Source organism: Passer domesticus, chromosome 7, assembly GCF_036417665.1.
Source record: "Passer domesticus isolate bPasDom1 chromosome 7, bPasDom1.hap1, whole genome shotgun sequence".
NCBI classification, from domain to species: domain Eukaryota; kingdom Metazoa; phylum Chordata; class Aves; order Passeriformes; family Passeridae; genus Passer; species Passer domesticus.
Genome location: NC_087480.1, coordinates 39178164 through 39206142, shown reverse-complemented (window position 1 = coordinate 39206142; position 27979 = coordinate 39178164). Strand labels below are relative to the sequence as shown.

At 54.6% G+C, this 27979-nt stretch overlaps 2 protein-coding genes across 2 annotated transcripts in view; one reads left to right on the top strand and one right to left on the bottom strand.

Moving 5' to 3' along the window:
• Positions 1-490: 490 nt before the first annotated feature.
• LAMC2 (laminin subunit gamma 2) lies at positions 491-18490 on the top strand. Its single transcript, XM_064427829.1, has 23 exons — positions 491-1086; positions 5290-5478; positions 6110-6239; positions 7120-7218; positions 7658-7794; positions 8240-8362; positions 8474-8663; positions 9015-9127; positions 9417-9635; positions 10418-10597; positions 11037-11270; positions 11478-11614; positions 11899-12049; positions 12156-12361; positions 12617-12696; positions 13144-13263; positions 13992-14136; positions 14349-14498; positions 14963-15077; positions 15165-15364; positions 15915-16073; positions 16161-16260; positions 16469-18490. Exons 2-23 carry the CDS (start codon positions 5307-5309, stop codon positions 16717-16719), a joined length of 3411 nt encoding a protein of 1136 aa, XP_064283899.1. The 5' UTR covers positions 491-1086; positions 5290-5306; the 3' UTR covers positions 16720-18490.
• NMNAT2 (nicotinamide nucleotide adenylyltransferase 2) overlaps positions 18441-27979 on the bottom strand; it is a 25333-nt gene continuing 15794 nt past the window's right edge. Inside the window, exons 2-11 of the mRNA XM_064427830.1 lie at positions 27671-27759; positions 26871-26938; positions 26082-26160; positions 24805-24934; positions 24098-24178; positions 23943-23987; positions 23079-23155; positions 21715-21816; positions 21418-21485; positions 18441-21317 (exon numbers count right to left, since the gene is read on the bottom strand). Coding sequence (XP_064283900.1) covers positions 21215-21317; positions 21418-21485; positions 21715-21816; positions 23079-23155; positions 23943-23987; positions 24098-24178; positions 24805-24934; positions 26082-26160; positions 26871-26938; positions 27671-27759 — 842 coding nt within the window. The 3' untranslated portion in view covers positions 18441-21214. The remainder of the gene's footprint in view (positions 21318-21417; positions 21486-21714; positions 21817-23078; positions 23156-23942; positions 23988-24097; positions 24179-24804; positions 24935-26081; positions 26161-26870; positions 26939-27670; positions 27760-27979) is intronic.

Below are 27979 nucleotides of genomic sequence, written 5' to 3'. Positions count from 1 at the left end.
GATGGGAACACCATAAATAATGTTATCTCACGTGAAAACTAGTAATGAAAGCCAGATAAAAGAACATCAGATGCCAAAACCCACGAGGCCACTACTGCGTCTGGGAAGCCGTGGTCCTTGTTGGGAGCTGTATTAATATCCAGCAAGTGAAATGAAAAGGAAACCTCCTGTTTATAAAAGTGAGTTGAGTCAATCAGCAGGGGCAGGTACAGTTGGCAAAGGGAGGTGCAGAGATGTGGTGTGTTTGGGCTGGCTGCGCCCATGAGATCAGCAGGAGCCACAGAGGAAAGCCCTGTGAGTCAGCCCCAGGTGTCTGCAGTGTCTGCAGGCTCTTGGGCAGTGTAAGAGGCTCAGACAAGGAGCTCAGTGTTAATCACCCTGGTCTGTCAGGCCTGAAGTGAGCAGCATGTCACGCCTTGGATTGAGTTTGAGTCCCTAATGCAGATGGGGACCTAAAAGGCAACTTGTCTCTCTGGGGATGCACTTGTTAGGGGTTTTCATTCTGTTCAAAGGTGCTCCTGGACCACTCGCAGTCACTTGTGACGTGAGCAGTCTCATGGCATTAGGCAGGGAGCTGCTGTGGTGCAGCACGAGGGCCCATCCTCGCTGTGCCCCTCTGATGGGCTGCTGTCACAGGGCGGGTGGATATGCGGGGGTCCTGCTTGTCCTGGCATGTGCAGGATGTGGAGACCCCCTGCCTCCAGATTTCTCTATTCCCCTGTAGAATTGGTCATGCCCTCCTGCAAGGCAAAGGCAAGGAGTGGTGTGGAAGGATGTGGAAGGCCTTCATGCCCTGTGTGGCTTGTCAGCTACCCTTGAGAACAAAGTGCTAATGGGCCCGGGGCTGTGGGGCCTGGCGTCTTCCTGGCGCTGTCAGCAGCCTCAGAGAAGCCTTTCTCCCCTCTCCGTGTCACTCCTCATCCTTCCTCTAGCATAAAAATGGTGTAGTAGCTGAGGCCAAGGACCCATCTAAGCTCATTTTCCATCTCGGGAGCAAAAGCAGACAAATGTGTGTGATGATTGTGATGATTTCCACCTCCGCCTCATTTCGAGGTCTGGGGATTTCCTGAACTTGATGATTATCTGGTAAATCCCAATCCATCTGCTTTCTGGGCATTTACTCAAGCTGATCTTGGGTCTCTTTGCATCTCCAGTCCTGCTAGCCACCTGAAATAGCCCTGCTCCTGCAGGTTGGCTGGCTGGACCTGCCCCATCCACCCTCCGCAGGCTTCCCGTGAGCTCATCCTGCTCCGTTTTGTTCCCTGCAAGCCTGTGGCGTGCCCGGACAGCCCGGCTGTCCCCAGCCAGCCCCAGCAGGGCTGGGCAGGGAGCTGGGCAGAGCTGCAGCCGGGTTGGAGCTCCCTGAGGGGCCGAGCAGCAGCTCCCGGGGCTCTGTGCCGCTGGGCCAGGGCCCGTCTGCGCTGCCTGGGCTGGGCCCTGCCCGTGAGTCAGCCCCGGCACCGCGCTCTTCCTGCTGTGGGAGTGACTCAGGTGGGGCAGCGATAAAAAACGCCCCAAAAAAAGGCACCAGGTGCGGAGCCCGGCGGAACGGGGCCTGCGCTCGGCGGCAGCGGCGATGGCCGGGCGCTGGCTGCTGGCCCTGGCCTGCCTGGCGTGCCTGGCGCCCGCAGCGCGGAGCCGCGGAGAAGGTGAGCCTGGGGCCGGGAGCTGGAGCCCTGCCAGGGCACTGCTCCCCTCCCGCCCTCGGGATTGCTGCTGGAGCTGAGGGCTTCCTAGTTTTCCTCCGGGGTTAAATATCCCACGCGCAGCTGGGCTTCGTTTTGTGCCTTGCTGCTGTCGGTCAGAGCTTTGCTGCCGGGGCGGGATGCGGGTGTGAGCACCAGCATCGCCCGGCGGTGGCTGATCTGCCCATCCCCGCTGGAACCAAAACCTTCCCGAGCCTGAAGAAGAGCTGGAAGCATCCAGGATCCCGTTTGCTGTAGTAACGTGGTGGTGTTTGGGTTTTGTGTGGGTCTGTGGGGCTCACGGGGTGCCACAGCCCTGCCGCATCCTACGGGAGACAGGAGTGTCCTGCTGTCCACAGCTTTAAAAATCCAGCAGGTCCTCTTGCACATGCAAAGCTCATGTAGTGCAGAGTGTCGTGGAGGGAGATTTGAACATGTTCAGCCCAGTGGTAATTCAGCTATCCAAATTTCTGTTTCATTATCCTGTAGTCTGGAGATGGGTATGTTTGGGCAAAGTCAGGTATTTTGTAAATACTGAGTGATTTAAATTTCTTTTTGTTTCTAGTACTGATGTTCTGAAATAAGCTTTCTGAGCTTGAAGTTGAGTTTTCTGGGCTTGAATTTATCAGTTTTTTAAGTTTTGGTGCAATGGGAAGTAAGTGCTGAATAAGTGTTTTGGTTTGGTTTTTTTTCAAAAGAAAAAAAAAATACCTGCTTTTCTGTACATGTTCATTATTGGGTTCATTATTACATCACCTTAATTGCATCTAAGTTTTTAAATACTGATATCAATTCTTCCTCTGCTCCTTCCTAACAGTGTGTGGGAAACTGCTGCTTTCCCAGGGACTCTTGAACCTGTTTCTGTGTGTATGTAAAGCCAGTGGTCTATACCAGCTGTGATTTTATGCTGCAGCATAAAAATTTGAGTGTGCTCAGTGGTGTAACTGAGTCTGCTGATGGAGCCCTAGAAGCCCCAGGCAGGTCTTCCTGCAGTGAGGATCTGTGAGGCTGGGCAGTGGGGATGCCAGCCTTGGAGCAGCAGGTGGGACAGCCTGGTGGAGCACAGAGCAGGGAATGGCTCGTGTTGACACGGAGCCTTCACTGCATGCAAAGCTCTGTCGTTCCCCTGATGGAAGGAGGGATCTTTGCAGGCTGGCTCATGAGTACAGGGCTTTCGGATCCTCACAGACCCAGGGCCATCCTCATTGCCTGGTTTTGTGAATTTAAGGAGCCTGAAGCTGCCTTTCTCATGTGAGAATCCATCTGAGCACAGCCATCAAGCATTTTCCATGCTTTCTTCTTGGGTGTGAGCTGGGGAAATGGCATCCTGCTGGATATGTGCTGTAGATCTCCTGCATCCTGACGTAGCACTGAAGGAACCCAGCTGCAAAGCTTTTCCTCCAATGGAGCCTGCTCTTTTCCATGGATGATCTCTGAGCAGAGCCTCGGGGCACCTGGATACAGAAGTGATCTCTCCTCAGTTGGTCCTCACCCTCCAGCAGCTCCTTCCTGCTCCATCTCGTTATCCGTTCCAGTGCCTTGCTCTTGGTAAGGACTGGCCTGCCTGAGCTCCTGGGTTTCTGGGAGATGACCAGGAGCAGACACACCAGTGCAGTGGTGGCACTGACCCACCACAATGCCTTAAATGGCTTTGAATCAGCGAGACAGGAATTTGTTCCAGGGCTGGTTCCTGACATGCTGCAGCAGTAGAGAAACACTCAAAGAAAGGTTTTCATTCCCTGGGGGAATGGTGCTCATGCCTGTAATTTAGCAACCTAGTAAATCCTCTGGATTGCGTAGACGTGGGGCGATGCATGGGTGGAGTTCAACTCAAAGATCCTTACGGGTCCCGTTCCAGCTTGGGATCTAGCTGGAGTGTGGAGGGATGGGGAGTGGGATCAGCCTGAGTGAGATCTTCCTGCTGTGAAGGCGAGCACAAATACTGGAAGGCAGTCTCACACCACTGCTCTCCATTGGTCCTTTGTGTTGTCCATGCCCTTTGGTCACTGGTGGTGCTCTCTGAGGCTGGAGTTGCTTTCCCAGACCCTAGAGGCAGGAATTCTGTGCCCACAGGTCCCCTCCCAGCAGGCTAGGGTGGCAGAAGATCTCCTGATCTCGGTCTCGGGTTCCTGGCAGCCGGGTTGCGAGGGAAGAGCTGTGCTTGCTGAAGTTGGAAATCCTCTCTCCCTGTTTGCTGGCGCATGAGGTCATCTCTGCTCTTGGCAGGGGCGCTACTGAGTGCCTCCCTCTGGAATGCGGCGCTGATGGGTGTGTGGGAGGGCGGCGCCCAGGTGTGAGCACAGAGCGGGAGGCTCTGCCTGGTCCCGGAGCCACAGATGCAGAGGACAGGGACGTTGTGCCCTGGGGCTGAGCTGTGCCAAAGAGAGCGGAGGAGGAGGAGGCTCAGTGTGTGCGAGTACAAGGCACTTCTGCATCCATGCAGCACGTTTCTGCCCGTTTTTGGACTCCCTCCACCTCCTGTGCTCTCAGAGGTGGGCAGGGGTTGTGTAGCTGAGGATGGTCAGCAGTGAGCAGAGGTCCTTAGAGGGAGGTCAAGGCTCCCCTGGCAGCATCAGGGTAGTTTGGAGCAGTTCCTCAGCAGGCTCTGTGCCCCCGAGGACCTGGCTTTTTCCTTAGGATGTTTCTTTCTCCTGCCTGTCTTTGCCAACAATTCCCTCAGCTGTGCCTGCTCTCCCCAGTGATCCTGTGGAGCGTGTCTGGAGTAAGTGCTCAGGATTAAATGCTCCAGTACTGGCCACTGAGGATTGCCAAGTAGGTGTGAGGTGGCTTCAAGAGAGCAGCTGGACAAGGCAGTGGAGTGCTGGGGAAAGCATATCTGGTCAGATGCCTGAGTCTGATGTCCAGAGGGATCATCTATCTGTCTTGGCTACGGAGGAGTGCAGAATCTCATGCCTGTTCTTCCTGCCATCCCTCATGCAGCAGTGTGGGCAGCTGCAGCTTTTCTTCACAATGAGGGAGGGTGGGGTCCAGTCCCACCCAAACCTTTTTTTGTTAATCTCCCTCGTGGATGGCACACATCCACCAAACTCCTTGGATCACAGACCACTCCTCATCACCCTGCCCTGCAGACCTGGGTGGGGGGACCTGGTGGAAGTTGGTTGAGCTTTTCCTACTCAACTCACTCCTGGCCAGGTGGAACAAAGGACCAGGAGACTTTCCCTTTTCCCCGAAGTCTCCAGTAAGGTTACTCATGCTTTTCTCAGGACAAGGCTGGGGTTTTTTGGGTTTTTTAAACCATCTCTGCTTATTCAATGTCCTGGTTGTGTTGCAAGACCTGTGAAAGAATGGAGAACAGCCCTGGCAGTGCTGTTGTGTGGACTGTGGCTGCTTGGCTTGGGTTTGTCCATCCTCAGCAGTGAAATGGGGCATTCCTCCCCAGTGTGGGGATGCAGAGCACGGTGTGGACATGGTGGTACTGGGGTGGCTGATGGACACAGCCATGGGGACAAACACAGAGCTGTGGGGAGCAGCTCGCTGTTGGCAGGGCACAAAGGGGAGGTTTGCAGCGCCTGCACCCTGCTCCTTGACCCTCAGGGGGGATTGCTGCATCATCTGAGACGTGTCTCTGCTCTTCTCTCCCCAGTCTGTGACTGCAACGGGATGTCCAGGCAGTGCATCTTTGACTGGCAGCTCCTGAGGGAGACGGGGAACGGGTACCGCTGCCTGGGCTGCCTGGGCAACACGGAGGGCGCGCGCTGCGAGCGCTGCAAGGAGGGCTTCTCCCGACGGCGCGGGGAGCAGTGCTGCCTGCCCTGCCTCTGCCACCCCTGGGGTACGTGCACAGTGCTGCTGGGCTAAGGGGGCCGAGGGCACCTGCTGAGCACCTGGCAGGCCAGCCTCTGAGCCGCTACATGCCAGAACTGCAGGTTTCAAGACCCACCTTGTAGTAGATATTTTTGCCCCTGACAAAGGGGAGAGAATGTTGAGGAGGACTCCATCTTATCAGAAGGCTAATTAATTACTTTATTACACTATATTATTCTATATTATATTACATTGTATTACATTACATCTAAACTGAATCTGCCAAGCACTCAGCTCTGCACCCAACTGCACTCCACTGCCCTCATCTTGTGACTGTCACCGACAGTCCTCACACACACACACACACCTGGCCCTGACAGACCAAGGAAACAAAACACCATCACTTTGGGTAAACAATCTCCATATTGCATTCTACTTTTGCACAACACAGGCACAGCAAATAAGATAAGAATTGTTTTTCCTTTCTCTGAGGTTCAGAGAATGTGAATCTCAGAAATCCTTGGGAAGAATTGTGCCTTGTTTTTCTCTGTGAAGAGAAATGCGGCCACACCACCTGCCCTCTGAAATAATCACAAACTCTCAGAATGATTTGGGTTGGAAGGTGCCCATCCCAACCTCTCCCTCCTGTCTTTCTGCAGGTTCCCTCGGCCCACAGTGTGACAGCGATGGCCGGTGCAGCTGCAAGCCCGGGGTGATGGGGGACAAGTGTGACCAGTGCCAGCCAGGCTTCGAGTCCCTGTCCGAGGCAGGCTGCAGGAGGAGCGGGCAGTGAGTGCTTGCCACCATCGTGCCATGAGGCCAGAGGGAGGGCCAGCCTCCAAAGCTCTCCTGGGGCCTGTGCTGGCTGAAAACAGCCCCTGCAAAGGCAGGGCTGGTTTCATAGCAGCTCATGGACAACCTTAAGCCAACCATGCTAGGAGAGAGTGGGTTTGAGTGAGGCTGGACCTCCGTGCCAACCTGCAGGGCTTGGTGTCCTGCAACACCATCAAAATCTGAGCTTAGCCACTCTCTGAGGTGATGGTTTCATTACCCAGAAAATGCCCAGCAAGCTACAGCCCTGTAAAACAAAACTTGCCCATTGTGGGGCTGCCTCGTGTTGGTGCCACTCACGAGGAGATGCACATGCAAAGATCAACCCCTTCCTTTTCATGAAGCCCTGTTTAAACACCTTTAGAAATGTTTCTGATCCGCCTTCCTCAGCTGTGTCCTCTTCTTCCTCACCTCACCCTGCCATTGCTCCTTTGGGGCTGCTGACAGGCAAAGGGTGTTAGCAAGAGACAGCTGCCTGCAGTCCTGCTGCTGGGCCTGGCTCCTGCCCAAGCCTCACCGGGGTGCTGCTGCTTGGTGGAGCTCAGCCAAGGTCTATTAAACTCAGCCAGGGTTTATTGAGCTCAGTGGAGCTTCACTTTGCACTTGTGGGCAGGTCTGATGCTCTGGAATGCCCTGGAGCAGTAGCAATGGGCACTGGCTCAACCTGGCACCCACAGTGCTGCAGATTTTGGAAAGAGGTGGCTGTGCAGCTTATGTCCCCACTTGCATGGGAATGGTAGCTGGGAGGGTTCTCCTCTGTCTTGTGTGGTAGCAGAAAGCACTGAGCTCCCAGGCCAAGCTGGAAATCCAGGTAGAGGTTGCTGCTGTGCCTTTGCAGGAGCCTGCAGTGTGAGTGTGACCCAGCGGGCAGCGTGGGAGGCTGTGACTCTGGCCACTGTGTCTGCAAGGAGAGCGTCACCGGAGAGCAGTGCCAGAGGTGAGGGTCAGCAGGATGTGCTGGACACTACTTGGCACAGCCTCCTCCTCTCTGCAGTCACTTCCCTGACAGTTCATCAAGTCTTAGTTAGAGCTCATCTCATTCCACCCCTGCCGTGGGCTGGGACACCTTCCACTACCCTGGGTTGCTCCAATCCCCATCCATCCTGGCCTTGGGCATTTCCAGGGATGGGGCAGCCACAGCTTCTCAGGGCAACCTGGGCCAGTCCCTCACCACTGTTACAGGACAGTTTCTTTCCAGTATCCAATCTAGCCCTGTTCTCTGTCTGGTTGAAGCCATTGCACACACCCATCTCGCCATCCCAGCCCAGTGATGACCTTAAACCCTGCTGATGGCTGTATTGCATCAGAGGATGGTTGTGTGGGCCAGTAAAAGGAGAAAACAACTTGAACATTGTCACCTTCTTGCATTTTCCCAGGTGCAAGCGACACTTCTATAACCTGGATGCCAGAAACCCTGCAGGATGCTCCCCCTGCTTCTGCTACGGGCACTCGGACACGTGTGTCAGTGCAGACAGCCACAGTGTCCACAACATCACCTCTACCTTCCAGCAAGGTGAAGCCCAAGCAGGACATCTCCATGGCTCCTGAGCGTGTTTGTTTGCCATGCCTTCCCTTCAGTGGGCTGAAGGAACCACGTGGTTCACAGCCCTGCAGGAAGTCAGCCTTGGGCTGTGCTTGCTCCTTGGGTGCTCATCCAACCTTCCTGTGGCTGCAGCAACCTTGCTTTGATGGGATGGCTTGGTCATAGGCACAGTATAGTCCAAGGGTTGAGGGGAGCATAGGATTTCTTCATTATGTCTTTCCTGCCCCTTGGAAGGAGGCCTCTGTGCCCAGCCAGGCTGATTTACAGGTGTGTGTGCACAGGGATAACTGTGCTGCCCCCTCAGAGGTCGGGGTGGGAAGCTGGAGAGTTTTGATAAGACACAGCTCAAGAATGTTGCTGGAATCCTGGAAACACCTTCCCTATCCATGCTGACTGCTCCTTGTTTGTGCTCCAGGTACTGAGGGCTGGCGAGGTGTCCATGAAAGCGGCTCCCCAGCCCAGCTCCAGTGGTCCCCACGCCACCAGGATGCCTTCATAGCAGCAAGGACATCGGAGCCAATATACTTCATGGCACCTGGTAGGCATGGGATCAGTGGTGGCCAGAGAGAACTCTTTGCTTGCTCTGATCCCATGGACTGAGCCTTTAGGAGGAAGGAAAGATTGCAAGCCTTTAATTTTCCCTTTGCAGCAAAATTCCTTGGGAACCAGCAGCTGAGCTATGGTCAGACGCTCTCCTTTGGTTACCGCCTGGACCGAGGGGGACGCCAGCCTTCTCCACACGATGTGGTCCTGGAGGGACATGGCCTGAGAGTCACTGCCCCCTTCCTGCCCCAGGGAGAGGTCCTGCCCTGCGGTGTCAGCCAGATGTACACCTTCAGGTAAAGTGGGAAGCTGGGGTGCTTGGGGCAGGGGGAGTAAGAATGGTTGAGGCTTCAAGGAGGTCCTGGTGTCAGCTGTGGTCCCTTGGCGGTGACAAATGGCTGTCTGGTTTGGGCTGGGTGCATCTCAGGTGCTTCTGTCCTGGATGAGGAGGTTACTTTGTGAGAGGGGCAGCAGAAAATGTGGTTTGAGTTTGGGTTGGGTTCTTGGCTCTGCATCAGTTGCATGCATGGAGGTCATTCCCAAAGCCTCGAGCTCCCAGGAGGGAGATGGGTGAGGGCTGTTGTCTTTTTCGAAAGAGGCTTCTCAGTTTTTAAAACCAACTCCACTTCCTCCCTCTTCCACGGCAGGCTGGATGAGCACCCAAGCAGCAAGTGGAGCCCAAGGCTGAATCACTTTGAATTTCGCAGGCTGCTGGGAAACCTGACAGCCCTCTGGATCCGAGCCACCTTTGGGGAATACAGTAAGTGCAGAGAGAGCTGACAAGGCTGGCTTCTCCTAGTTGTTGGAGACAACAAGTCTCTGGATGGGTACACCTTTGCTAAAATTTATTAAAAGATAAAAATAGTGAGTGCTCCAAGGGGGCAAAATTAAATAGCAAAGAGACTGAGCAGCACAGCAACCGATGTGGCTGCTCCATTTGCCCACGGGCATTGCAATAGAAGGTGTGACCTGTGCAGGTCCTGGCCGTGGGGGCCGGGCAGGGGGAGCCGCTGTCCCGCGGGTGACTGCCCGTCCTTCCTTCCCCGCAGGCACCGGCTACATCGACAATGTCACCCTGGTGTCAGCACAGCCCGTCCCCGGTGTCCCCGCGCCCTGGGTGGAGCACTGCCAGTGCCCGGCCGAGTACCAGGGGCAGTTCTGCCAGAGCTGCGCCCCTGGCTACCGCAGGGACACCCCCGGGCAGGGACCCTTCAGCATCTGTGTGCCCTGCAATTGCCAGGGGGGAGGAATCTGTGATCCCGACACCGGTAAGGGAAGGCAGCACCACGCCGTGCTTGTGGGCTCTGTGGGAATGCCGGGAATGCCTGTGTGCCAGGAATAGAGCACAGACCGCTGGCTTCACAGAAAATTCTTCATGGAAGATATTGTAAGGGGCTGCCCAGAGAGGTGGTGGAGTCATCATCCCTGGAGGGGTCCTGGGAAGGACTGGATGTGTCACTCAGTGCTCTGGGCTGGTTGGCAAGGTGGGGATCTGCCACAGGTTGGACTCAATGGTGTTGGAGGGCTTTTCCAGTCTTAATGAGTCTGTGGTTCTGTGGGTCACCTGTGATTCTGAGATTCTCTCTGTGATCATGAATCTGTGACTTGGGTCTGGAATGTGGGAACCATCCAAGACAAAACATCCCAGAGCCTAGAAGCACTGCAGTCAGATGCATTTGGAACAAACTGAATGCATGTTAGAGAGAGAAAAACCATCTCCTGCTGCCCAAATAGCAATATTTCTTCACTTCTGACTTCTTATTTGAAAGTTAAGCATGGCAGTGCCTCAGGTTGGACAGAGCTTGAGCAACCTGGTTTAGTTGAAGTAGTCCTTGCCTATTGCAGGGGAGTTGGACTGGATGACCTTTAAAGGTCCCTTCCAACACTAACCATTTCATGATTTTATGTGGTGCATGATGTGGGCATGCTGGGGATCTGAAGAGATCTCATGGAGGTTTCTGGTTGCTTGTGTTGCTGTGGCTGGAGTGGTGGAGGATGTCCCACCAGGAATGTGAGTAAACTGCCCTAAGCCCTTTCCTTGCTCCTCCAGGTGAGTGTTACTCAGGAGATGAAAACGTGGGCAATGGTGCCAGCTGCCCCTTCGGCTCCTACCGAGACCCCCGGCAGCCCTCCAGCTGCAGGACCTGCCCCTGTGGGCCTGGCCAGGGCTGCTCCGTGGGGCCGGGCGGTGAGGAGGTCGTCTGTGACCACTGCCCTCCTGGAGCTGCTGGTAATTCCCTTCTTGCTTCTGCTCTGCCTTTTCATACAGGTGTGCTTGGAGCTGGGCAGACCCACACCATCCCCTCAGCCCAGCTTGCAGCAACACTGCCCCTCCTGCCTGCGGTGGGGTGTTTGAGCCCCAAGGGTTGGGTAAACACACCAAGATCTCTGGGAAAAGTTCTCATCTAAATGTAACGTGGATGGAGAAAGCACGGGTAGGAAAGGAAGGGGAACAAAAAATAAGTAAAAAAAAAAAAAATTAATTGTGGAAGATCAGTTGTGGCACCCAGTTTTCAAGAACGTGTGTGGGGCATTGGTGGTGATGACACCAGAGCAGCTGTTGTGCCAGCCCTGATGGGGCTGAACACCCCCATTTCTGTGGGACACAAGCCGTGAGTCAGCCTCTGCCTCCAGGCACAATTAGCTTCTGCTCATCCCTCTGTTCCCAGGTGCCAATTGTGAGTACTGTGCCGATGGCTATTTTGGAGACCCAGCAGCTTCCCAGCCCTGCCAGCTGTGCCGGTGCAATGGCAACGTGGAGCCCAACGCCGTGGGCAACTGCGACCGCCGGACCGGCGAGTGCCTCAAGTGCATCTACAACACTGCTGGCTTCCACTGTGAGCGCTGCAAGGATGGCTTCTTCGGGAACCCCATGGCCCCTGACCCTGCTCACAAGTGCAGAGGTGAGACCCAGGTGCTGTCTGAGCTGGGGATGAGTAAGAAAACCCATGACTGACTTTGGAGTGGTTTGACGGGAAGGAGGATGCTGGAAAGTGCTGGATGGGAATGGTGAGCAGGAACCAAAGCACCGGGCTAAATGGTGGGAGGAGATGTGCTGTGGCTTGAGGTGGGGCCAGGCCCCCCTGAACCTGTGTTGCTCTGACCTGCAGCCTGTAACTGCGACTCAGTTGGTGCTGAGCCCCTGAAGTGCAGGAGTGATGGGAGCTGCATCTGCAAACCTGGCTTTGAGGGTCCCCGCTGTGAAGAGAGTGAGTGCCCAGCTTGCTATGGCCAGGTGAAAGAGCAGGTGAGGATCTGTGCCAGCCCCAAGCCCACTGAGCAGCAAGGAGTGCTGTGATTTGCTCACCCTCAGGGTCTCCCCCTGCTCTCCTCAAGCACTCCTGGTGTGGGTGAAATGTGAATTCAAACCTTGGTTCTGTACCTGATTCAACTGATCCTTTGTGTCCCATCCTAAAATGAGCCTTCATTTTGGTCTCTGTCCTCGAGCCTGAATGTGGCCCTGGTTCCCTCCTGGTCTTTCCCCTGTGGGTTTGGTGTGCTGCTGGCTGATGGCCTGGTCTGTGGTTGCAGATGGAGCTGTACCTGCAGCAGCTGGCAGAGCTGGAGCTGCTCTTGTCAGAGGTGCGAGCTGGCGGTGGGACCAGCCAGGAGCTGGAGGGGAGGATGCAGGTGGCTGAGGAGATGCTGCGGACCATCCTCAGGGAAGCCCTGAGCCTTCAAGGTACCACCTGCCCACTGCCCTGGGATGGGGCCATCTGGGCTGTACCAGGGAGGGTTTTTGCACAGCAACAAGTTTTACTTCAGCCTTTGTCTTTCCTCCTCCCCAGCCTCCGACAGGTCTCTGGAAGGCCGTGTGGCCAGGATGAAGGGGCAAGGGTCCAGCTCCCAGAGTCGCTTGGATGAGGTCAAGGCAACAGTGGAGAGACTGAGGTCTCTGGGCAGCCAGTATGAGAGGCAGGTGCAGGAGACCCGCCAGCTGCTGCAGAGAGCCAGGCTGGACCTGGATCGCAGCGGCGCCGCTCTCCTTCGGGTGGTAAGAGCATCCCATGTGCCACACTCCTAGTTCAGCTCAGGGCTGGGATAGCAAGGATTTAAGGAATTACAGACATTGCTTTGTGAATGTAGGTGTTCTGGTGGTCCTTCCTTTGGGGTCAGGACCTTGAGAGGAGCTGGCAGGGGTCTTTGGGGGCGGTGGAGGTTTAACGTGCTGTAGTTGCTTCTTTCACTGCCAAATTGGATGGAGAGCAGGGAGGAGCTCTCACACCTCTCTTCCTTCTTCCCTCCTCAGACCATTCCTGCTTCAAGCTTTCCTGGGGGTTCTAATCAGTTCTTGCTGCTGGCCCAGGAGGCTCTGAGACTGGCCGACAGGTGAGTTGCTCCCACTATTAGCCAAGAGAGAGGGGAGGAGGATTGAGATCCTGCTAGGTGCCCAGAAGGTCCTTTTTGGAGGGCTCTGTTTGACACCTGCCAGCCCTGCAGCAGGGGAAGATGCAGCTGCTGGGCTGTCTTTGCTGCCCTATAGACTTGTCCTCAGCTGTCTTTGAGGATGTAATTGGATGTGATTTAGAAACATCTTTGGGATCAGTTTTCCCCTTGGATATCCAGTTAGAACAGAGAGCTTGTGCTCTCCCCAATGCTCCTCTATCCTTGGGACATGCAGGAGGAACAAGCAAAATGCGGGTCGCCTTCGCAGACGCGCTGTGTTTCCCAAGGGGGTGTGTGTGATCCACCATCAGTGAATGCATCAATAAAGGAAGCTGGTGGAGCAAGCGTGGGTGGGAGCCCTTTCTGACGAGCCCCCCCTGTGCCCTGCAGCCACAGCCAGGCAGCCAGTGCCACTGAGCAGGCGGCGAAGGCGGCGCGGGACGACGCGCGGCAGGCGCTGGAGCTGCTGCGCGCGGCCGCCGTGGGCTCCCTGCCAGGGCTGCCCGGGAGGTGAGCACGGCCTGCCCTGGCCCGAGTCCTGTGTGCACCTGGGAGGGAGCAGGGGGATGGCCAAGAATCCGAGCTGCACAAGTTGGAGGCAGGGAATTCGCTGGCGTGTCTGAGGGGTGCAGATGGAGGGTCAGCAGCTCTGTGGAGGGTTTGCTTCCCACAGAGCTCTTCCCCTCACAGCCCTCAATGCTCCTGGGGTCCTGCCTGCAGCTGGGCAAAGCATCACACCACATGTGTGAACAGCTTCTGGAGGTGATTTCCACATATGGTTGGAAATCTGGGCTGGGTTTATCCCAAGGGTGAATTTAAGCCCACAGTTTCTCCTTTGCTTAGACTTCACTTCTCCGAAGCCTTTCACAGTGGCGCTTTACACACCATGGGTGGGATGTGAGCAGCAGCCTTGAAAGAAGTTAAGAAGTTGAACAGGGATGTGCAAGAGAAAACATACAGTGGTAGGGCAGGGATTAGCAGAGCCACCATGGAGCCTGTGAGGGTTCAGCTGTATGAAATAACCTCTGATTTTGGAGTGGGAGGAAGGAGCCAGAAGATGCTCTGCTCATTGGAGGGACTGGGATGCAGGGAATGTTTGTAATTGATTTTTTACATGGATAAATCTGCATGGGGCCTTGGAGAATGTGAACAAGTCAATGCAGATGGTAGTATTAATGCTGGGGTGGCAGGCTGGCAGCTTGGCTGGTACCAGGCTCTCTGACCTCACATCTGTACAGGTATGAGGAGCTCAAGTCCCTGGTTGGAGGCCTGAAGGCTGATGCTGATGGAATGGCCTCCAAGGCAGACATGGCCTATCAGGGCAGCCTGGTGCTCCTCAGCTCCCTGTCCCGCCTGGCAGAGATGGACATCAGCTCCTTTCAGGTGAGGACTTCCTGCCTGTCAGACCAGGAGATCCCCTTTTGCTCTTCCTGATGCCCTCCCTGCTTATCCCACCACCAGCTTGGCCCTTCCCAGGGCTCCATCCCTGTGGGAGAGCCACTAGATTGGCATCTTCCTACCTTTTTTCCCCTTTTGCCTCTGGTCCTGGTGGGCACTGGGGAAATGCTGGGGACCTCACTGTGTCTGTGTTTCAGGAGGAAGCCTCAAGGCTGAAGCAGGACTCAAGTGCCCTGCTGGGCCTGGTGGACACCTCCCTGGCCCAGTACCGGAGCCTGCAGAGCCGCGTGGGGCAGTGGGAGGAGGAGGCCAAGCAGCTGCTGCAAGGGCAAGAGGGCGAGAGAGCGGTAAGGGGCTGGCTGGGGAGGGCTCATCCCCAGCAGGAGCTGCAGCCTGGGGGTGCCTGTGGCCCTACCACTGTTCTTGCCCAGCTGTCAAAGGTAGCTCTGCCTGCCTGGTGTGGGACTGGACCCTTTCTTGGGGCTGGTCTCAGAGCTCAGTGTGTGCAGGGAGCTGCTGGTGCAGGGTCTCGCCTGCACAGCTCCTCCATGTAAGGCAGGATGAAGACCTGCTCCTGCAAAGATTGGAGCTAAGATGACTTGGGATAGAGCTGGAGCTGGCTGAGGAACACCACCACAAGCTTCTGATGGCAGATCAGCCTGTGGTGGTCTTGATAAGGGACAAGAGCAAGCATTTGGGAGCAGACTGATGGGTCTCTTCCAGCCCAGCTCCTCCCACACTGCTCTGGGACCGTGTGATGCTCTCATACCGTGTCCTTCACCCACCCTTTGTGTCCCTTGATACATTGCAGAAGCTGACACAGCTGCTGTCCCGAGCCACCCTTGCCAGGAGCACAGCCCTGCAAGCCGTGAGCGCTGGCAATGCCACCTTCTACGAGGTGGAGCAGATCCTCAAGAGCCTCAAGGGTAGCACCCCAGAAACCCTTCATGTTCCTTTCCATGTGGGATCTCACAAAGGTAGTGTGGTTTCATTTCCACTTGTCTTCCTTCCAGAGTTCAACCTGCAAGCAGATGAGAAGAGGAGGCAAGCCAAAGATGCCATGAGGAGGCTGCCCATTATCAGCAGCATGGTCACCACTGCCAGGGAGAAGACAGACCGAGCCAAAGGGATCGTGGGCAGCGCTGCTTCTGAGTCCAAGGCAGGCAGCAGCATGGCAGAGGAGGTGAAGGAAATCACCACAGGGATCCAAGAGGTGAGGACAGACTCTGGTGCTATTGCTGTCAGAAAAGGATTTGGAAGGGGAAAAATATGGAAGAAGAGGAGATGGTTAGCAGCCTCTTGGTGGACCTGATGGGTTGATTTTTGAGCTGAAGTTTCTCTACAGTGGGTCCTGCAGATAACAGTTTGGCTGTAGGTGATTTCTGCAGGTACATTTCTTCCATGAGGACCCCTGTGGCATCTCACGGCAGCCACCTTTCAGTGACCAAGGGGATTTTTTTTACTCCTGCAGCCAGAGTCACTGGCAAGCTTGTGATGTCCCAAAACTGGTGTTTGTGGATTCACCTCCCAGATATGTGTTGTAATTCCCCAGGGATTTGCTGATGTATGAGGGAGGGATTGAGCCATGAGCGTAGAAACATCTCTCTGGAGCAATTGGTGGGAGACCATGAGGACAGCTTGTGATCTTGTGCATCCCTTGTAGAAGGAACCAGTTTCTATCAATTCCCTATTAAAGTGCAGCCAGCATGATTTTGGTTGTGTTCTGCCCTCTAAAAGTGCCTTTTCCTGTCCACAACGCCCAGGAGATTGCCCGGCTGAGGGAGGAAGCCAACAAGACAGCTGATGGTGTCCTGGCCCTGGAGAAGGCAGTGGCCACCCTGCGGCACGAGGCCAAGGAGGTGGATGATGCATTTCAGAGGAAACTCTCGGAGGCCGAGGCGGATGCTGCTGTGATAGAGAAGGTGGGTCCCCATCTCCCTTGCCTTTCTCCTTCCCTGTTGACTTGTGGGCTTGGTTTAACCTTACAGCTCCTGCCTTTCCCCCTTCAGACAGCTCAGGAAGCTCAGAGGGTCCATGACAAGGCTGGCCAGGCAGGGGCAGCTGTGCAGAAGATGCTGAGTGCCCTGGAAGAGCTGCTGCGTCTCATGAGTAGGTTTTGTGATGCCACTGTGGGGTGTGGGTGGAGACAGGTCCCCACTGGGGTCTAGGCAGGGCTTCTGGGAGTTTAGTGGGAAGCTGAATTACGTGATGCCTGTGAACAGGCTGGGCAGCAGGGTGGAGATGAAGTATCTAGGAAGATCTAGTCCTCAGCCTCCATTCATGCTTTCCCATGCCGTGTTTTCCTTCTGTGCAAAAGACCAGCCTGGTGCTGTGGATGAGGACGGCCTGAGGCAGCTTGAGGCGAATTTCAGCAAAGCCAAAAGCAGAAGCAGGCAGCTGAAGGCGGAGATGTCGGAGCTGGAGCAGACAGCTGCCCTGCAGAAGGCCCGGGTGCACATGCTGGAGAGCAGCATCGATGGCATCCTGGCTGATATTAAGAACCTGGAGGATATCCAGAGGAGTCTTCCTCCAGGCTGCTACAACACAAAAGCCATTGAATTGCCATGAGCCAGCTCCAGAAAGGCTGCAGCACCTGCCAGGAGGGCCTCCCCAAATCTGGCAGAACTGGTTGTGTCAAACTGATCCTTACCCTCAAGATCAGTGGGGCAGATGACGTTCACAATGTTCCTCTGGCTCTGGAAAGTCCCTAATTTTTCAAAGTGCTCCGTCCCTTGCTCATAGGAGGAAGGAGACTCCTGGTTTGTGAAGGTGCTACTGTCTGAAGAACAGCCCATTCCTACAATAACATATCCCTGAGGTGCAGGGTTGGGTGTCAGCCTTGTGAGTTTGCACAGTTTGCACCCAAAGCTCATAACTGATAGGTTCTCCATCACCTGTGGATACCCTGTCCTGGTCCAGCACACACAGAAGGACCAGGGTCTCTGTCCATACTTTTGACACTGCCACCACCAGCTCCTCCTCCTGTTCTCCATGGGGTTTTCCTCAGCAGCAGCAAGGAGCAAGCAGCATGAGAGGCTGCTGGGGCAGATGAGTTCTGAGTTGGGGCACTGGTGATGCTTCATGAGGTGTCTGCTCCCAGGCTGGCAGCCCTCCCCTTGCTGGGAGTGGTGCTGGCATGCTGTGGCTCTTGTACCTGAGAACCCCATCCCATTCTGCTGCAGTGCCTGTAACACGATTTCATTACCTTAAAACCGGTGAAGATGTCTTGAATGCATCTCCACCTCTGGTTTGGTGCTGCCTGTCCTCCTCCCTCCCTCATGCTATGTTCCTCAGAGGCCACCATCACCACCAAGGTAGCTCTCCACAGGGTTTCCCACTGTTCATCCTAACAGAGCTTGGATGAGACACAGTGCTCCCTTCACCCTTCACTGCAGCTGTCATGTGGGTCCAGCTGCATTCTGGAACACGGCACACTGCTCCCACCTTCCTTCAGATGCCATGCAGGGGAAGAAAGTTTCAGGGGAAATAAGTGCCACCAGGTGCTGGAAGCTGAAGCTCTGCTGAAGCCCTTGCCCTGGGTGGTGGTGAAAGAGGAGGTCCCAGATGGAGAAGGACACTGGGGACTCACTCCCCCCTCCTTATCTCTCAAGTCTCTGATAAAGTGGTATCTGATAAAGCAGCATCTGTGCTTTTGCTTCATGATATACTATTATGTCTGCTTTACACTTTTATTTAAGTGAGATGTATTTTATCCCCTGGCATGTGCCTTCTCCTGTTGTACAGCACAGGGACACCTATTAGGGAACCTGTTTTTCCATGAGTTGGCTTTTTTGAAAGGTAGGTGTAGGCACAGAGTGTGTGGTGATTGTGAGTGGGGCTGGCCCAGCCCCATCCCCAGTGGGTGCAGCTGTGAGCAGCAGGTGAGCAGCACTGACAGCAATGAGCCATGGAGTGCCCAGGGGCACTGAGCAACACCAGAGGGAGCAGAGGGCACACAGGGGCAGGGCATCAGCATGAGGGGATAAAAGGCTGGGCTGGAGAACAAGGAGGGTGGACTTTTAAAGCCTTCTGAAATGATGTTACTGTGTATGGGTTGAAGCTTTCTGAGGTTGTATGGTGATACTCTGTGTACTGTGGCTGCCTCAACTGCGACAGGTAAGAGGTCAATAAATGATGAATACTCTTGGCTAGATCTTGCTTATCACTTTCTTTTTTCAGGCTTCCTCATTTGGGGGGGCTTTGGCCATGGGTTATCCCAGCAGGGCAGGTATTTGCTCTCTTGTTCTGACTCAGTCTTGGGGCTGTTTTAAAATCACACCAGTAACATCTCTGTTTTGTTTTGTTTATTACATAATTTAAACATTTTGCTGATAAAGTATTTTTTGTCAATGACTGTTCTTTCATATAGCAACAGAAAAAAAGAAAAAAAAGGCTCCAAAACTTTTGACAAAGGTGAAATTGGTGGCATGGCAACTTCAACCCCTTTCCCTCCCCCCTTTATTTATTTTCTTTCCCCAAAAGACGTTTGAAGTTCATTTCACTTTCAGCAAATTGACTGTTAAAAAGTGGCGGTTCAAAGACCAAAACCCACGAGCTTCTTCCCATGCCTCTCCTGCACCCTGGAAACTCCCATCCTCACCTCCCCAGCGGTCACATGGATCATCACAGATGATTATTTTCTTCCCATGCCCACCCAAAGACATTTTTCCAAACCAGTCCCAGAGCTGAAGGCCCATTACAAACCCCCATCCCTCCCCCCATCCTGTGAGTTTTACTGAGCGGGTACACAAAGGTAAAGAGCAGCAGGACAGGACAAACTCCTCATCCTCACCACAGCTAAGCTTCACCATCCCAACCCCATGGATCAGGAGGCCATGGCATTCCCAGTCCCCTTCTGTGTACTGGAGGGAGGATCAGAGATGACTTTCACACATGACTCTTTCTTTCTTTCCCCTCTCCGTTGTTTAATTTTCTGTCTTTCCTTGGGGAATAACCCGCTGTCTTTGCTCCCCCCTCAGAGGTGTCGCTCCCCAGGAGGGTCAGTCCCTCTGTGTGTTCTGGAGGCTGGTTGCCACCATTGCTGTTTCTCTGGCTTGGGGCTGAGAAACACAGGGGACACCTGGAAAGGAGGGGAGTTTGCTGTCTGGGATAACTCGTGTGCTGGGGTGCAGAGGGAAGGGAGGTGGCAAACAGAGTGTGTGAGAACAGGGGGTGGAGAGCAGCCCAGCGAGTGGCTGGCACACTCTGGGTGTCCCAGGGCACCCGGAGGTGTCACTGCCAGGGGAGCTCACTGGGGTGGTGGTGGTGACCTGGCTGAAGTCACCTGGAGCAGAGTCCCACACACACTCACCACCTTCTCTGCCTTGGCATCTCCATGTCTCCTCATCCTATGGGATACCTACCCTACCACCTGGAGGTACCAGAGCTGGCACTGAGGGACTCAGCTGCCAAATCTAGAACAGTTCCCAAACCCATCTCTCTGTGCAGAGGGAAATCCTTGGCAAGGAAACACCTCTTGTGGCCTTTGGGTGAGTCACATCGCTTCTGCATTTCTGGGAAGGGCTGTGCCTTCCTGGGAAGTTGTCAACTACTGCTCCTGGAATCCTGTCTGCTGCAAGGACCCCGTGGCTGTCTGTTTCCTTGTTTGTCCAAAGCGGCTTGTTTTTTCCAGGGAAGCCAGCAGCACCCAGTAGGTCACCAAATTTAGCACAAAGTCTCACCTTTGGAGCTTGCTTGAGAGCTACTTGTGACCCTTTATGGACTTCTAAGGGACAAAATAAATGAATTTTCACATCTTTCCTTGAAATACCTTAGAGGACTCTCAGCCACAGGCAGAAGGACTGTACCCAAGGTGATAAAATGTTACAGGGAGTGAAGGTGAGGGCTAAACCTTCCTCATGGCTGTGACCCTGCCAGGAGCTGTTCAGGGTCCTCGTGCCCCAGGGATGATCAGCAGGACAAGGCTCTGCTCCAGCAACCCTCCTCTCCACAGGACTTCAGAAACTGCTCCACATTACCTGTCCTGCTTTTACTGTGAGCACCTCCACTAGGATCCATCCCTGGCATCAGGGTGTACCAGAGGGAGGAGCAGGAGCCTGGCCTGTCCCAAGGGATGTGCAAAGTAGCCGTGGCTGGTTTGGGAGGGGGAGGTTATCATGCATTTAATGAACTCTTCAAGGAGAGGCAGAGAGTAGGGGTGGTGGGAGAAGATGGATGGAGCAGAAATGGAGATCTGGAGGGTAGAGGATGGGGATGGACATGGCCAGATTTGGGGCAAATTCTCACCAGAGGCTTTGGCTCACCACCTGCTTCTTTCTACCCAATTCCATGGCTCCATAAAAGGCAGATCCCTTTTTAGGTGCTGTGGGATGCCCCCTCTGACACTGGGTAAGAGTAGAACATCACCCCAACTTCACTTTCTTAGGGACTGGCTTCGGTTCTTGCAGCTAGGGGAAGGTGAGATGTGCATGCTCTCCATAATGCTTCAGCAGCAGTGCTTACCAAGGCTTCTGCTGCCTTTTAGAAATGCCTTCTCCATGGTTTTCAGGGGCAGGAGGAGGATTTTGTTAGCTGGGGTGTCTCATGGCTGGCCTGAGGAGGTTCCCCTGCTGTGGGGCACTGAGCTGTTGTGTTACTGCTGTCTGCTGCCAACCAGGGTTTGGTTGGTCACTGGGCTGAGAGGCCCAAAGGGCTCACATGAAAATTACTTAATAAAAAAAAAAAATCCACCCCGATTTATTGAGCTTAGGTTGTGTAAGATGATGCAGAATAGGCAGCCCCTGCTCTGAGCATGCTGGGAAGATGGACTGAGGGGACCATTTCCCAGGGACATGCTGGGAGCACATGGAGCACGTAGCTCCCTGACCACCCCTCCTCCCTCCCCATGCACACAGGGCAGGGCAGTACCCCAGAAAAAGAGACCAAACCATTCCCTGGACATGGCTGCACAACAGTGTTGGTGCTGGGGGTGAGAGGCAGACACGGGCAGGAGGCCATGGGATGGGGAGAGAGATGGAGACACAGACTGAGAGAGAGAGAAGAGTGATGCAGAGCTGTGGGCAGGCGGGACACCAGGGCGGTCTCGCTGCGAGGGCTCGGGCACTTAGCCAGAGGCGTTGATGTACAGCTGGCTCTTGAGGATGTAGTCAATGACAGGCTGGCAGAGGTAATCCACAACGTGTCCATCCCCATGCTGCAGGGCCAGTCTGGGGGCGTGGGGAGAGAGAAAGGTGTCAGAGCCCACTTGGGTGACAGGCTGGCTGGGGACACCCTGCTCTGTAGTGGGAGTAGCCCTGCTTCACTCACCTGCTTTTGGTGGAGCTGACAACTGACATGGGGTGGTTTGAGTCGTCCTTCACCACCAGGATGTTGTTCTGCAGGGGAAAGAGGAAAGCAGGAGTGGAGGGATGGCTTGAAAGCAGATATCTGCTGCTCCAGCCTCCCCACCTTTCTGTGTGGTGACCCATTGCTCATCCCATCCATCAGCTGGGAGCACCTGACCCTGAGAGGCTTTGTGTCCCATGACAAAAGTGTCCCCCTGGGTGAAGAGAGACTGAGTTCTCTCGCAGCCTTCCCTGGCCACAGGTGCACCCAGGGACTCACTTTGTACTTGCGGAGTATGGAGGAGTGGTTCATGATCCGCTCGGGGTCTGCTCCGTCCCGGGGCACCACCACGATCCCGAACTCCCCGACGATCACCTCCATCTGTGAGCAACACAAAGTGTGGAGAGCTCTACATCCACCCCACACCAAGCCTGCCACTGTCTGCCAGCCCCACCCTGCCCTGTGAAAGCTGGACCACGGTCTGCAGGGAGATGGTGAGTGATTTTGAGGCTATGTCAACAATCTTTGGGAGAAACATGGAATTATGCAGGAAAATGGTCAGCAATAGATCAAATAAAAGGCACAAGATTAAATCCTCTTAGTAGACATTGAGGTCAGGCTTTGAGGAGAACTTGTGGCACAAGGAGGTGAGAGCAGAAGAGGTTGCCCAAGGTGAATGTGATCTCTGCCTCGCTGGAAGGGTTCATGAGCAGGATGGATGTGTTGGTCCTGACAGAGGTCTGGGAGGATTGTTCTTCCAAGCTTGTTTGGCCAAATTTGCTGCTGCATGAGGACTACTCCTAGTGCTCACACCTCTCTCAGATGAGACAAATCAGGCTCATCCAAAAGAGCTTTAGGTCAGTGAGTTCAGGCAGCAGGAGTCTGTGAGGAGGTGCTGCTGCAGAATGCATCTTCTGCCTGTGCTTTGATGTCATTTCTGCATCCTTTGTGCCAGGCTCAGGGTTTGGCTCGGCTTCTTTCAGTTTTTCCAGCCCTTCAAAGGAGGTGCCTGCTGCCTAAATGCTTTAAAAAGTTAAGGACTGAAGATGTGGTAACTGATTTTAGAAGGTTGAGAAGTTCAAGGAGGGAGGTTTGTTTTGACTGACTGATTTCAGGGAGGAGCTGGGGGGGCCCTCACAGCCAGCATGGCTCCAACCAGGAGCAGCTGATGGGTCAGCAGCCCAGCCCCTCTCCAGGGCTGGTGTTCTCCCATGAACATGGCTTCTTCCAGCAAGGACCAACAGTGAAAGATGTTGATTTGGCTCTAAATATGTTTAATTCCTAACACCTGGACCACTCCTGTAAATAGCTTATTTCCTACCTGCATACCTCACTCTGCTGGGATTGGCATCTGCTTGACGCTGGCTCCTTCCAAGGGACAAGGAGTGGGAGCACAGCCTTTGGGATGGGCTTACCCTCCACCCCAGGTGACATCCTCTGCTTTAACAGGGTACAGGGCTTGGGACCAGGGAAGCCCTGTGGAAATGTGTAGGGGAGAGGAGAGTCAGGGCTGGGATGGAGGGGGCAGTGGAGATGGTGGGCACAGCTCCTGTCACCCCAAGGGATCTGGTGGCTCCAGGAGCACTGGCTGTGGGAGGCAGAGGAGGAGGAGCATGGAGGGGTGCCCAGCAGTAGTGACTCACATCTGCCTCGTTCCAGAGGCCAGGGATGCAGAAGGACTCCAGCAGGTCGCTGCCACAGAGCAGCAAGATGCGAAGCTCTGGAAAAGAGAGGAGAGAAGCCCAGAGGTGGGAGCTGAGAGGGGGCTGAGAAGGAACCCCCTCTCCCCCCACAACTTTGAGGGCTGGCTTTGCAGCTCAGCAAGAAAATTGTGCTGTGGGAAGTTTTCTGCTCTGACAGGCCCATAAAGATTAATTTATTTGCACAACTGCCCCATAAAAACCATAAAACCATCCCCAGAGGGGTGAGAAGAGGTGGCTACATGGGAAAATGCCTCCCTGTTTGGCATTCCCAGGTGGCCAAAGCCTTTAGCCATGGTGCTAGTGCCAGGATGGCTGTAGTCCCAGGCTGTGTGTGAAAAGGGTCTCAAAACCACCAGCCAACTCCCCATGCAGAGCTCTGGGTGATGTCTGGCGGGGCTAAAACCCCTAAAAGTCTTTAGAGCAAGGGGAACTCTGGCTGGTCAGGCACCAAAAGCTCTTCTGCTGCTGTGTGAGGCTCTGCAGGGCTGCAGGCAGTGTGGGCATGACGTGGCACCACCATGGGAGGCCAAGTTTGATGGCACTTGAGGGGACTCTCAGGACAGGGTGCCATGGCAGGTCTGTGCCAGTGCTGGGAGCTGTGTCCCCACTGCACTCCCTTATTTCAGGCTGTTGTCTGTCAGCAGGACTAGGCTTAGCCCAGTTAGAGCTGTTTCTGTTGCATTCCTGAGCCCCAGTAGCTGGCACCAAGGTGAGATGGTCCTGTGTGTGCCAGAGCTGTCATGCAGATGCTCCCAAGCCCACCCAGAGGAGTGGGAGCGATGTGGAGAGGGGCTGTGCACTTACCAATCTCCTCATATCTCATCACTGTCCCCAGGTTGGCGTTTTCATCTGAGAAAAGGCAGCAAAAGAGAGGTGCTGGTGCCCAGCCTCAGAGAGGGGCGGGGAGGAAGGGTGGGGAGTGGGTCTCTGGAGGTGATGCTGGACCTTTCTCTACGTACCCACAAAGGTGAAGCGCTCCATGGGCGGGCGAACGCAGCAAATCCTGCTCAGGCTTTCTCCCACCTTCCCCAAGATCTTTGCTAAAGGGGGAGAAGGGAAATTCATGGGAGAGAGGCTGTGCAATCAACCTGTCCACGTGCTTCAGCCACCCTGGTTCTGCAAAATGCTCCTGTGCCTGGGTGTGCAACTACTCCCAGCATCTCCCAACAGCTCCTCTCATGGTCCTAACTCCCAAGAGTGCTCCACTGTGCCTTGAAGGGACCAGCTAGACAGATAAAGTCATGAAGAAAATCATAAGATGTCCATTTTAACGGGATTTAAGTAATGTTCCCTCTTCTCAGCTAATACCTTTATGGTGTGCAATCCTCTGTCTCGTCCCACAAGAGAAGGACTTGTCCTACAAGTGAATCCCACTACATCATCTCTCCTGCCAGCATCCCTTGGTACCAGGCAGCCTTTCCTTTTGTTGCTCTCACTGCCTAGACACCATCCAGCTGATGTCCAAGGAGATTACACAGCTATTTTAAGCTGCTCTTGGCTTCTGTGATGCTGACTCCTGCATCACACCCCTGCCCCACCCCGACTTGCTGCACCAAGACAGCTGTCCAAAAACAAGGTGATGGAATACTGGTCTAATGTTTGGCAGCCCTGGCTGGAGGTGGGGGTAAGCAGGCATGCCTCTGTTCCCTCCCCCAGGGCCACCTACCCGCGGTGGGCTTGCTGGAGACGTTGTTGTTGTTCTGGTAGATGCTCTGCGAGGACTCGTTCTGGGGCTGGCCGATCACAGGGGTGATGGAGGGTGTGTTGACATTGGAGAGGATGCAGCCAGTCACTCTCTGCAATCAGGGAAGGATGGAGCTGTGTCACTGTGAGATTGTATGAAAATCTTTTGCTAGGATTTTTCTCCTATTCTAGCTGAGAAGCCTCAGAAAAGAAATGTAAACAATGACTATCTGATGGCTGTGGAATGTGGTCTGGACATTGTTTACCAACAGGTGCATCTTTGATTGGTCCATGAGAGTTGTTTCTACTTAATGACCAACCATGGTCCAGCAGTGTGGACTCTCTGAGAGTCACAGGTTTTTGTTATTCATTCCATTCCTTTCCTTTTTACCTTTCTGATGGATCCTTTCTCTCTATTCTTTTTAGTATAGCATTTTAATATAATATCATAACATAATAAATCAGCCTTCTGAAACATGGAGTTAAGATTCTCATCTCTTCCCTTGTCCTGGGACCTGTGAACACAACCACATAGCTGGAACAGTCTCTTCAACCCAGCACCCTTGCAAAACCTTTCTGACCCTATAACAAGCCTCTGCACCCCTGGTTCAAGGTTACCTTTTGTGATAGGTACATCCCAGCTCACTTTAGGGTCTCTAGTCCCATCTGACCTCACCAAATGGGCCTGGGGCTATCAGGACCCTGTGGATAATGACTTGTGTTTAAGGTTGTAGCAACTTTTTTGTGTGGGCTAGCAAGGAGCATACATGTCCTCTTCTCCTCCACCCACCCCTGCAGGAACAGGAAGGTATCACCAGCAACTGCCTGGCTTCAGCCCCACAGTCCCTGGATGCACTGGACATCCTGCTGGGCTGGCTAATGCTACTCCTGTGCCTCCTGTCTGGGCTGTCCATGAGTTTGTACAATGCTCTTTCATCCATTTGGTTTTCTTCCTATATCTGAGTGTACCAGCAGCTCTGCTACCCCTGTCACCCAAGGGCAGTCACCTTCCTCCTTGGCTTTCAGGACTGCCTGGAAGTTTTCCTCCTGGGGCAATGCTCCAGATGCTGAATTTTCCTGTCAAATCTCTCTGTCAGGTTCACACAGTAGTTCTGGCTCAGCTGGTGAGCAGGGACTCCCTCCCTCAGGGAGGAGGAAGCAGGGTGTCACTAATGATGTGGCTTATGCCCAGCCCTGCTCTGAGGCTCCTTAAGCCCTGCTGCCCTCCTGGTGTTGCTGAGTCCAAGCTGGCTGCCTCACCTTCATCAGGTCGCGGTGGTGCTCCAGCACGCTGCAGGTGGTCTGCCAGGTGTCCTGGTAGCACTCCCAGGGGTCCACCCTGCCAGGAGCACAGCAAGGCAAGTGTCACTCATGGCCACTGCCTGGATGTCCTGCCCATGCCACCTCCTCCCCACTGGGCTGGCCAGCAGGGCCATGAGCAGCCATCATCAGTCCCTAGCCCTGGCATGGACATGTCCTCCCTCCAGCCCTTCTGCACAGTGACCCCTAACAGCTCTGGGGACCTGAACGTGTGCCTGGTCATCTTCCCATGCTTGGTACCCAATAACCAGCTTTTTTTGGCTTGGATGTGACTCTGTGTGCCATAACCCTCTTTCTGAGGGGAGCCCAAGATGCCTCTGGTGTCACTTCAAGCACCAGATGCCACATGGCAGTGCTGGGTAGGTGAAAGTCTGCGGGCTGGTGCTACATGTGTGGACAGGGCAGGTGCCACAGCACAAGGCTGGAGTGAGCCGAGTGACTTTGGGTATCACCCAGACACCACAGGCTCAGTGAGGGGCTTGAATGACTCCCCTGATCCTGAGGGCTCCCCTGAAGGGCAGTCTAACCACCCCCCTTCTGTTCTCTGCTGCACTGGGAGCGGAAGGTCTCTGATTTTCAGTCAAGCTCAGGCTGGGAGAAAATTCATCCTGGAGCTCTACCAGCTGGTGGCATCTCCACTTTGCATGCAGGACTTTGCCCCCACGGTGCAGGGAAGGGGCAGGGGCTGCAGGAGCCGTGGCAGGAGCCAGCTGTGCATCAGCCACCCACCTGATCCAGTCGGAGGACTGCACGGCCAGCTGGCACATGGTCAAGCGGTGCCGGCTGGAGACCAGCCCCTGCACGAGAGGGGGAAGGAAGAACACTTATGAAGCCTTATGCCCTGGCCAGCCTGGGCTTGCAAACCCTCCTGGGGCAGAACATCAGGCTCACTGATGTGAGGCAGGCCAGAAGGATTCCTTCCTGCCCACGGGAGTTTGGTTAAGCTCCTGTTTGCTGGCGGGGAGGAGTCTCTGCTGGGCTCAGCCCTGGCTACGTGCTTGGGTGGTGAGATTGGCTCAGCAGCACCACTGCCAGACCTGTGCTCCAAGGGGGCCAACTCAGGGGGTGGTTGCTTGATGAAATTCCTCCTGCTTTCAGCAGACAAGTGAGCTCGCCACTCCTAATTTGACAAGTGCTTCTAAAGGTCACTCATGTGCATAATTTTGATATTCCTGCACCCAACCCCCTCAAAAACCCCCCCAATTTGCTTTGAAAAACCCCAAATTGCTTTGAAATAATTCAAACTAAAAAACCCCCACTTAAAGCATCACCACCACTACTGTTTTGGGTGGGAATGTTTCTCTTTGCTGTCTAGTGCTTTGGCTCATTTTAGGGTCTCACTGCAGTTTTTATCTAAGCAGTAAAATGTTTCACCCTCTCCCTTCTCTCCGAGACTTTCCCAAGGCCAGGAGCTGCCCCAGGCAGAAGAGGGCCATGAAGGGACACAGGTGAGGCAGTGCTGCCCAGTGCTGAGCCCTGGTTTGGGTGACAGCACCCCAGAGGGGGGGCAGGAGGCGATGGGGACGCACCGTTTTCCCGTAGGAGTCGTGCACGGGCGAGACGATGCCGCCGATGACAATGAAGCGTCCGGTCTTGTGCAGGTAGTCCCGGGCTCGCTCTGGAGGGGACACAAGGAGAAGGGTGGAGGGGGTTTAGCAGGAGCCACTGAGCCCTGCACACCATGGCAGCCCCCAGCCGTGGCCCAGCCAGGCCCTGCACAGCCCCTCCCTGGCCTGTGCCAGCGCCGTGTCCCAGCCATGCTGAGAGATGTTCCGTTTCAGGTATTTCCTAAAGGTGGCATTTGAGGATAAAAGTGCTGGTGACAAACTGTCAAACTC